The 9502-nt window shown below is 63.8% G+C and overlaps 2 protein-coding genes across 3 annotated transcripts; one reads left to right on the forward strand and one right to left on the reverse strand.

Annotated features, from left to right (window-relative positions):
• The first annotated feature begins 1737 nt into the window (after nt 1-1737).
• On the forward strand, nt 1738-7074 carry GAS2L1 (growth arrest-specific 2 like 1). Of its 2 annotated transcripts, none has more exons than XM_012731205.1 (6): nt 1738-1850; nt 2661-3340; nt 4576-4683; nt 4775-4871; nt 4955-5126; nt 5727-7074. In XM_012731205.1, exons 2-6 carry the CDS (start codon nt 2708-2710, stop codon nt 6754-6756), a joined length of 2040 nt encoding a protein of 679 aa, XP_012586659.1. In that variant the 5' UTR covers nt 1738-1850; nt 2661-2707; the 3' UTR covers nt 6757-7074. The 2 variants fall into 2 exon arrangements, with proteins under 2 accessions (XP_012586659.1, XP_004690930.1); XM_004690873.2 differs by having other exon boundaries at nt 2689-3340.
• A 146-nt stretch (nt 7075-7220) lies between these two features.
• RASL10A (RAS-like, family 10, member A) lies at nt 7221-9475 on the reverse strand. The gene is made up of 3 exons (XM_004690875.2): nt 9242-9475; nt 8157-8281; nt 7221-7840 (listed from the first exon to the last, which is right to left on the reverse strand). The coding sequence occupies exons 1-3, from the start codon at nt 9458-9460 to the stop codon at nt 7573-7575; spliced, it is 612 nt and encodes a 203-aa protein (XP_004690932.1). The 5' UTR covers nt 9461-9475; the 3' UTR covers nt 7221-7572.
• Nucleotides 9476-9502: the final 27 nt, after the last annotated feature.

Here is a 9502-nt window from a genome sequence, read left to right on the forward strand (position 1 = left end):
CAGAGCAGGTGGAATAACTAGATTAACTGCAGAGGAGGGAAGCGAACAGAAGAGGTCTGCTGTGCCATGTGGGTCACCTCCCTGGCTGGGATCGAACTCATGCTGCAGTGGCTGCAGCTTCACAGTGCTGCACTTAACCCATTGCGCCACCAGGGAGGGCCCATCTCATTCTTGAAGACACCAGTTACATGCCCACCTCAGGGTCTTTGTACTAGCTTTTCCCTCTGACCGACACCCTTCCCCAGAACCACACCACCTTTCCTCACATCCTTTCCTGGTCACATATTCAAAATTGCAGTCCCACTCCAGACCCCTCCTTTATACTTCCCCTCAACAACCACCCCCCAACATTCCCTCTCTTATCCCAGCACTTTATTCCTGTTTCAGGCCAGGTGCAGCCTCCCCATCAGACTGAACCCTGAAAGCTGATTCTGTTTTACTCCCTGCTCTATGTTCTTGGTTTCCAGTGCCCCAAAAGACTCAGCACACAGGTTCCAAAAAGTAAATCATTCCAATCTCTAATTATTAGCTTTCCTCTGCAGTGAGGGGAAAAGCTGGAGCAGGACCTGTGTCACCTGGGTATCCAGGACACTGGGGCGAGAGCCCACCCTTTGAAAGATCCTGAGGAAACATGACGCCTGTGAGCAGCCTGTCACAGGGAAGTTTGGCACAAGTAGGTCTGCCCCACAAAGATCCATGACCCTGGAATCATTCAAATCCCAGCTCTACCAGCTGTGCTCCTGACAGAATGCCCGTTTGGGCTTTACTAGTGTCCCTTATAGAAGTGACTCATCAGTTCCTTCAGATCCAGGTCACAGGGCAGCCTGTTTAAGAGCTCCATTAAAGCTCTGAGCCCTAGGCTATTGTTTGGCAGTCCTCCCCCACCCCCAGCAAGCCAGTCATCCAGCAAGCCTGGCTTCCCAGTGCTGCCCAGCCAGCAGCTGCCCAGTGGCAGGATTTCCCTCCCAGCCTGCTCAGCTCCCTCCTTTGCAATTTGAAAACAAAGGGGGTGTGAACACGCCCACTCCCGGTCCAGCCCATGCTGGTTATGTCTCACCCTCTATTCTGGATCCCACAGGGCACCAGAAGTGGTCTGGACCTGCCCTCTCTCCCCCCTGCAGGGCAGAGGCCCCAAGGGCTGACTAGAGACTTAGCAAACTGTCTGCCCCATTGAGGCTCATCTGAGTAATGGGTTCTTTCCCTTAACTTCAGGGTCAAAAATGAATCTTCAGTGAGAGCCAGAGGCTGAGTCTGCCTAACAAGGGCCACCGCCCCCCTCCCCTGAGGCCTCAATGCTGGGAGAAACTGCCCAGCTACTCTCATTTATCTGTCCCAGGAAAGGGCCACACACCAGCCGGAGGTGACTAGGCAGCCCCTGACTCTATCACTTCCTGAGTACAAGTTGGGCACAGGCCATGCGCCCCCACGCCCACCCGCACCCCAACGGCAATTACTGGGGAAGGGCCCAACACTCCCACCACCACCGCAGCCACCGTCAGTCCAGGAAACCACGGGGTGGAAGGGGCCTGGGGAAGAACCTGGGCGGGGAGGCCTTGCAACTCCGCAGACTGGCGACCGACCGGCTCCCCGCCCAGGCCGCCCGCCCTGGGCCGGCCGCCTCCAGCTCCTCCTCTGCCAGCCAGGGGCAGCGGCCCCTTTAAGAGCCCTTGGCCCCGCCCGTCCCTCCGGCGGATCCGAATTCCAGGGAGGCGGGGCAGAGACGCGGGCGGGCGGGCGCAGAGGCGGCGGGACGGGATCCGCTGTGACTCGGGCGGCGCCTCCCTTCGGCGGCCCGGCCCGGCTCCGGCCTCCGCCGGGGCGATGCTCCCCGAGGCCGCGGGATGAGCCAGGTGAGCCCTGGGACCCCTAGCACCCCCTGACCGGCGCACACTAAAGGGGACCGGGCGGCAGCGGGCCGCGGCCTCCGTTCCCAGGGCTGTGTGACCTTGGGCTGCCCACACCCTCTCTGAACCCAGATCCGGAGGCCAGCCTGGGCCGGCCGAGGCCGCTCTGCGTTCCTTCCCTCCCCACTAGCCTCGGCCTGGACTGCTAGGGAGGCTTCTCGGAGGAGGCGGGGCCTGGCCCTGCCCGCGGAGCCGGCCGTGTGGCGCCCATTGCTCGGCGACGCCGCGTGAGCGCCGCACCTGGCGGCGCCTCAGTCTCCTGATCTGTAAAATGGAAACCTCACTGCACCCTCAGCCCCAGACACGGCCGTTATGTCGTTGTTACAATGACAGCAGGGAGAGGGCCGAGAGAGGACCCGGGAACTGCAGGAGGAGGTGCGGTCTGCACGGCTCTGAGCAGTGGCGCCAACCCCCCCACCCCGGTCCCAAACCCCACTTGCTCTGCAGTGAACTGAGAGTCCACAGCTCTCAGGGGCTCAGCTCCTTACCTATCTCGCAGGGCGAAAAGGGTGGGGGCCTCCCTCCTGCAAGATTCCCTCAAAAGAGCCAAACAGCGAACATCTCTGACTCTAAGTCATTTACAAAAGCCCCTGTTGAGTCCTGTGAGAAAGGTAAAGTGTCCCCATTTCACAGACGTTGGCCGAGCTACAGGGGCCCCTCACATGGCCTGAGGTGATGGGCAGGGGCCCCTCACATGGCCTGAGGTGAAGGGCAGGTGCAGGTGGTCAGCGACCTGAGTGCCCGCTTGCTTCTCAGGCAGCCCTGACCGGTGCTCCTCCCACAGTGACTCCGCCGGCCTGGGCATGGCGGACCCGGTGGCAGGCATCGCAGGCTCGGCGGCCAAGAGTGTGCGGCCCTTCCGTTCAAGTGAGGCCTACGTGGAGGCCATGAAGGAGGACCTGGCCGAGTGGCTCAATGCCTTGTATGGCCTCGGCCTGCCCAGCGGTGGGGATGGCTTCCTGACAGGGCTGGCCACAGGCACCACCCTGTGCCAACATGCCAACGCCGTCACTGAGGCTGCCCAGGCCCTGGCTGCTGCCCGGCCGGCCCGAGGGGTGGCCTTCCAGGCACACAGCGTGGTTCCTGGCTCCTTCATGGCCCGCGACAACGTGGCCACCTTTATCGGCTGGTGCCGGGCAGAGCTGGGGGTGCCCGAAGTCCTCATGTTCGAGACCGAGGACCTGGTGCTGCGAAAGAACGAGAAGAGCGTGGTGCTGTGCCTGCTGGAGGTGGCGCGGCGCGGGGCCCGCCTGGGCCTGCTTGCCCCCCGACTCGTGCAGTTTGAGCAGGAGATTGAACGGGAGCTCCGCGCTGCACCCTCGGCCTCCCAGTCCCCCACTGCTGGGGAGGACGCCACTGAGACTGCCACTGCACCCGGGGCACCCAGCCGTGGGCCCCGCATGACGCCCAGCGACCTCCGTAACCTGGATGAACTGGTGAGTCCCCAGCGGGGGGCCCTGTGCACCGGGAATGGGACAGCGGAGCTGGTGCCCCAAACCCATCTGTGAACCTCTTGGGGCCTACCCAGGTGTCCGCAGACAGCCTGACCCCTAGAAAGGGTGCATGACTTGAGCACCATGACTTGAGCATTGGGCCTTAAGGACACAAGTCAGCCAGAGCTGGGCGATGCTGGCTGAGGTCATGCAGCACAACTGGCCTAGGGTAAAACCGGGGCTCCACTGCATGATCGCCCCCTTTTTGTGCATAATCCAGATGTGACGGATTCCTTCATCCAGGGGGCTGCATGATTTGAGCCCCTCTTCTAGGGGCTCAGACGGCTGCATCCCCATCACAGAGTTCAGGCTGAGTGGGCACCCGTGATGCTTGGTTCTGCACACAGCGCCAGTCTCCCAGAGGGCCCGGAGCTCCCCGGGCCCTGCGCACATTACTTATCTGGGAGGCTGAGCCCAGAGCCGCTGCTGTGGGCCTGGGAAGCCCTGCGGAGCCGCGCTATCAGCTCTACTCCGAGCAGGGGAGCTGCTGGATGGGCCTCCTCTCCGGGGACCTAGGGTCCCTGCCGCCCCCGCAGACAGTTTCCTTCTTATCAGAGGTTAGGACTATGCTGTGCCCATCCTGGAGGGGGTAGCCAGAGGCTGTGGGCAGAGGCTGCCAACCCCCAGCCACCCGGGCCAGGGTCACTCGAGGCTCCACCTGCTCATTTTCCCTGCCGCGGCTGTGGGGGAGGAGTGGGTGGAGCTGCCCACTTAGCCAGCCTGGCAGCTTCCGGCCTGCTGAATGTGTTGGCAGATGTGTGCGCTCAGGGCAGGTGGCCTGTGCGTGCATGTTGAGCCCTCGTGTCTGTGGCCCTCCCACCTGGGTGCAACCCTGCCCCTGTACTCATGCCCTGTGACCTGCTCCCTGGGGCTCTTGGCCTTATCTCTGAAGTGGGTGAAGGGGATGAGGGCAAGCGCCAGGGCTCCTTCAGGCCCAGGGCTGCTGGATGAACTTCATGGGGGTCCCAGCCCCTGGCCTGCCTCAGCCCCACCGCCCTATCCCCCGATAGCCAAAGGGGAAGGAAAGCTGGTGAAAGGTCAAGTGTGGAGGCCGTACCCAAGTCTGGAGCAACCAGCCCATGCCCTGTTCCCAGAAGTCACTTCCCTCCTGGCGCAGTTGCTACTATCAGGCCCCAGAGGAGGGACTTGACCCTGACCTCCGGCCTCTCTGTTCCCAGGTGAGGGAGATCTTAGGCCACTGCACCTGCCCAGACCAGTTTCCCATGATCAAGGTCTCGGAGGGGAAATACCGTGTGGGAGACTCCAGCCTGCTCATCTTCGTGCGGGTAAGAGCCAGGGCTGCCCCGCAGGCAGGCAGCAGCCCGGGCGGTGGGGCTGTGCGCCCGCAGACCTGGCGGTGACCTGTTCCGCCGGCAGGTGCTGAGGAGCCATGTGATGGTGCGTGTGGGTGGCGGCTGGGACACCCTGGAGCACTACCTGGACAAGCACGACCCTTGCCGCTGCTCCTCCACAGGTCAGTGCCCGTGGGGGTGGGGCCGGCAGGGGGCGCCCTCCGTGGCTTCCTCCTCACAGGCCACCTGTCCTCTCTCCCCACAGCCCACCGCCCTGCCCAGCAGAGGGCCCGCACCTTCTCCCCACAGAGGGTGTCGCCCACCCCCAGCCCCCGACCTGGTAGCCCTGTCCCAGGGGGCGAGCGTCGGGGCTCCCGACCTGAGCTGACAGCCGTTAGCTCACGCAGCTCAAAGGATGGGCCTGACACACCATTCAGGTGAGCAGCAGGGGGACATGGGGTCCACAGACAGGGATGGGGGCGTCCGCCCTGGCGGGGATGATAAAGGAGCCAGCGCTCCAGAGTGACTCACACCCTGGGAAAAGTTCCCGTGGGTGGGGGCGGGCCTGGCTTCCATCTCCATGGCAACGCAGCCAAACCAACAATACAGCCTGGGCGGGGCTCTGGGGCTGGGCGAAGGCCAGCCCTACCCAGCTTCCTTCTGCCCTGCCCAGGGGAAGCCAGAGGCCTGGTGAGGGGAGCTTAGGGCCTGGTGAGGGGAGCTTAGGGCCTGGTGAGGGGAGCTTAGGGCCTGGTGAGGGGAGCTTAGGGCCTTGGAGGCCTCGCTTCTTCCTCTGCCTTGGAGTAGGGGTGGCCTGGCTGCAGGAAGCTGCTGCAGAATCTCTCACTTCTCCCTGGAAGTCCCCAGGAAGGCTGAAGCCCACGACAGCGCCCCAACCACCCCACCACCACCACAGGTGTCTTCCACCCCCGCTAACCACACCGCCGCCTGCTTGTTGGTTCCTCTCCCTGCCTTCGCGGCAGGCCCATCCTCTTTCCGTGATTCCCATCTCTCTCTCTCTTGTTCCCCTACCCCAGGCCCCGGGACCAGCTGCCCCCCCACCCCCGCTCCCGCCGATACTCCGGGGACAGCGACTCCTCAGCTTCCTCCGCCCAGAGTGGCCCCCTCGGTACCCGCAGCGATGACCTAGGCACTGTCCCTCAGAGAGAACGGCCCAGCCGGCGGCTAACCACAGGCACCCCAGTCTCCCCGAGAAGGCCCCCAGCCCCACGCAGCCAGTCCCGAGACCGCCTGGATCGGGGGCGGCCCCGTGGGGCCCCAGGAGGCAGGGGAGCCCGGCTTTCAGCCCCCAGCCCTGCTCGGCGTGCCCGCAGCCAGAGCCGTGAGGAGCAGGCTGTGCTGCTGGTTCGAAGAGACCGAGACGGGCAGCACTCATGGGTAGCACGGGGCAGGGGGGGCTCGGGCAGGAGCAGCCCCCACACACCCCGTTCCCACAGTCCCGCAGCCCTCCGGCCTCCCCAGGGCTCCAGCCCCAGTCCAGAGCTGGGCACCACACCGGCCAGCGTCTTCCGCACCCCCCTGCAGCTTGACCCGCAGCAGGAGCAGCAGCTGTTCCAGCGCCTCGAGGAGGAGTTTCTGGCCAATGCCCGAGCCCTAGAGGCTGCAGGGGGCGGGGCCCCCACTGGACCAGCCCCTGACCCGGCCCGGGCGCCAGACCCTCCAGCTCCTGACTCAGCCTACTGCTCCTCTAGCTCCTCCTCTTCATCCCTCTGCGTCCTGGGTGGCAAGTGTGGCCAACCTGGGGACTCTTGTCGGATGGCCAATGGGCTTCCTGGGCCCCGAGGCCCAGCCCTGTCCAGCTCTTCCGATGAAGGCAGCCCCGGTCCTGGTGCAGGAGGCCCACCAGACGCACCTGGGAACTTCCTTGCTGGCCTGGAGCCCCCGAGGACCTGGGCACGGGGCCGGATGGACACACAACCAGACCGAAAACCCTCACGCATTCCCACACCTCGGGGGCCCCGACGCCCATCTGTACCCATGGAGCCTGGGGCCTGGCATGCCTTGCACTCTGTTACCCCAAGGAGCCAACCGGATTCCTGGATGTGAAGGACCAGTTCCACTGCCCCCAGGACCCCCCATTCCTTTTCCTTCTCCTTTGTGGCCTTAACCCCTCTGCATCAGGGAACTGCCCCCCACCCCCCACCCCAGCCTCTTGGGGACCAGGCCTCATGGGACTAGAACCCTTGGGGCCACATGGCACAATGGGACCTCTGTTGTACATTCCGGTTGGGGGATAAACGTTGCTATTTAATTACTAATATTATTGAATGCCTTAGAGGAGGTGGGGCCAGCCCAGTGAGAACCCCTCCTGTGGGCCTGTGGCCCTGCAGAGCCTGACAGTAAAGTTTGTTCTAGTCACTGTGTCTGCTCCTTGGGGACTCAGTCTTGGGGCCATCACACTCTTTGGGGCACCCCTACTACATAATAGGTTAACTGCCAGGGGACAATACCTGGCAGCTCTCACAGCTGCCCATTCCAGGAATGTGAGATGCACATGAATTGTTTCCCCTTTTATTACCTCCTGGGAGGTGTGACTTAGGGGTTTGCCCCGCGAAGCTCCGGGAGTCATTTGAGACCCTCCAATCAGATTCCTGGCCAAGTCCCTTCCACGCCACGTGTGTTGACCCAGTGAGGTCCCTGAAAGAACTGATCTTGTCCAGTGGGGCTGAGGGCCTGGTTGGGCCCAGTGAGGTTCCAACAAAGGCCTGTAGCCATGGCTGGGAGCTTTCCTCATTCACTCAGGGAGGAGACTGTCCTGTCCAATCCGAGAAGTTGGGCAATCTTGTCCAATCCGGGTCTCGGCTTATTGCAGTAAAAGCTCCACAAACCTCCCTCCCCCTTGGGCAGCAGCGTCCAATGGGGTCACATGAGGCTGCAGCGCGCCGGATGCAGAGCCCCCTGCAGGCGCAGGGCCGGGTGTGCAGGGCGCGCGCGCACCAGAGCGCAGCGGAGCAGCTCTCGGAACAGGCGAAGCACGTGCCAATTGTACTTGGCGGAGCACTCGAGGTAGCCGCAGCGCCAGCCCCTGCGCACCAGGGCGGCCAGGGCGCGCCGAGGTCCAAAGCGCAGCCGCTGTCGGTCCCTCTTGTTGCCCACCACGAGGATGGGCGCCTCGGGCGCGCCTGCCGGCCTGGGGGCCAGAGAGGGTCGAGGAACGCCATGGCGGAGGCTCCAACACAGAGAATCCCCCGAATAGGTATATACACAGAATACCCCTAATAGGCATATACACCCGGGAGCCCCCCGTCCCGTGGCAAGAGACCCCACCACCACCACCAAGCAAACACTAGACTCCTGTGGCCCAAAGGCCATATACAGCTGTAAACTCACCACGCACTACGGCAAGACCAGACAGGCCCAGAGAAACACCCCCCCACGCCCCTCGGGCAAAGGCCGGCGGACGGCAGAGACGCTGGCTTCTCCCCACCTCCCGGCCGCCCCCCTACCTGTTCTCCGCTATGCGCTGCCGCAGCGCCTTCACGTAGTCGAAACTGTCGGGGCTGCAGATGTCGTACACCAGCACGAAGGCGTCCGTGTCCTGCAAGCTCCAGTCCTTAGGGTCTGTGCACTCCTGAGGGCGGGAAGCCGAGTTTGCTGGAGTCCACTTGCTAGCTGTGGCGCCGACAGCTGCGGGGCCGTCGCGGCCACAGTTGCCCTCGTCCTGGGGCGTGCCCCTCCGCACCTGTGCGCCCTCTTCTCCGAGCGTTGCGCCCTCGTGGCCAGCAGGGTAAAAATGACCAAACTGCCTGAAGCCACACCAGCCCTCTTGCGCTCTCGGGCTCCACTCCTCCCGTCCCTACCTTCCTCTCGTCCTCCTTCCAGCTTTCCGTGGAAAGCTCAACTGGGCTCAGGCCCCTCCCCGCCCCGGACGCCCGTTCGCGACCACCTGTAAGACTGTAAGAATTAGTAAGACTAATCTAGGCGCCCCCGCCCCCGCCCCCGCCCCCGAGGGTCTGCAGCTGTGCCGGACCAGGCGCCGGCTCGGCTCGTGCGGTGCTTCCACCTGGAAAGCGCTCGCCCGGCCTTTAAATTGAAAACCTGACTCATCCTGCCAGGTTAGGTTACATGCCACCCCCTCCAGGAAGCCCTGCTAAATCCTGTCTTTGCTCTCATCTCCCAGGGGCAGTCAGCTCCGGGGACTCGAAGTCTTTCCCGAACTTTGCAAATTATTAAAGTGATCCTTTTGTCCCAGGGCACGGGGATGTGAAAGTATCCCCTCGTGTCGGGCCCCAATCTCTGCCTCTCTGCTCAAGGTGTGTCAGAACCGCTCACCCTCAGGAAGCAGGCGAATATAGAGGTACACACTTCGGTGAGAAAAAAGAGCGGTTTGCCTTATCACCCGTCTCGGGCCTGGTCTTGGGCGCCTCCGGGCCAGCAAGAGGCGATAAGTCACACACCAGGACACACATTCATCCTCCAGTCCGTGAACAGCCGGCACGGGGGCGTTTGCGGACATGCACGTGTGCACACGCCTCCTCCCCGCCCCCCCCCACACGGCCACACGCCCCTGCCCGCCCAGAACCGCCGCTACCTCCAGACCCCCAGGGCTGGGCCCGCTGCCAGCACCGTCGCCGTCGCGAATGCTCAGGTCGTACACTGCGCCGTCGAGTAGCACCGCGGGCCGGTAGAGGCGCGGCCCATCCGTGGGCCGGTGGCGCTCCGGGTAGTCACCGAACAGGAACTGGCGGATGATGGCCGTCTTGCCCACGCCCGGGGCGCCCAACACGGCCACCCGCAGGCTGCCCCCCATGACCCGCGCGCCCGGCGTCGGGAAGCCTCATGGGCCGGCGCC

This window comes from Condylura cristata, unplaced genomic scaffold (assembly GCF_000260355.1).
Source record: "Condylura cristata isolate star-nosed mole 26May11 unplaced genomic scaffold, ConCri1.0 scaffold00029, whole genome shotgun sequence".
In the NCBI taxonomy this organism is placed as follows: domain Eukaryota; kingdom Metazoa; phylum Chordata; class Mammalia; order Eulipotyphla; family Talpidae; genus Condylura; species Condylura cristata.

Excerpts from the sequence above, each read along its gene's own strand:
- RASL10A (XM_004690875.2), bottom strand. The coding sequence starts at position 9,460 with ATGGGGGGCAGCCTGCGGGTGGCCGTGTTGGGCGCCCCGGGCGTGGGC. Across the intron at positions 8,282-9,241 it reads CCAGCCCTGGGGGTCTGGAG|GAGTGCACAGACCCTAAGGA; the intron begins GTAGCGGCGGTT and ends TCCCGCCCTCAG. Across the intron at positions 7,841-8,156 it reads CAGCGCATAGCGGAGAACAG|GCCGGCAGGCGCGCCCGAGG; the intron begins GTAGGGGGGCGG and ends TCTGGCCCCCAG.
- GAS2L1 (XM_012731205.1), top strand. The coding sequence starts at position 2,708 with ATGGCGGACCCGGTGGCAGGCATCGCAGGCTCGGCGGCCAAGAGTGTG. Across the intron at positions 3,341-4,575 it reads TCCGTAACCTGGATGAACTG|GTGAGGGAGATCTTAGGCCA; the intron begins GTGAGTCCCCAG and ends CTCTGTTCCCAG. Across the intron at positions 4,872-4,954 it reads TTGCCGCTGCTCCTCCACAG|CCCACCGCCCTGCCCAGCAG; the intron begins GTCAGTGCCCGT and ends CTCTCCCCACAG.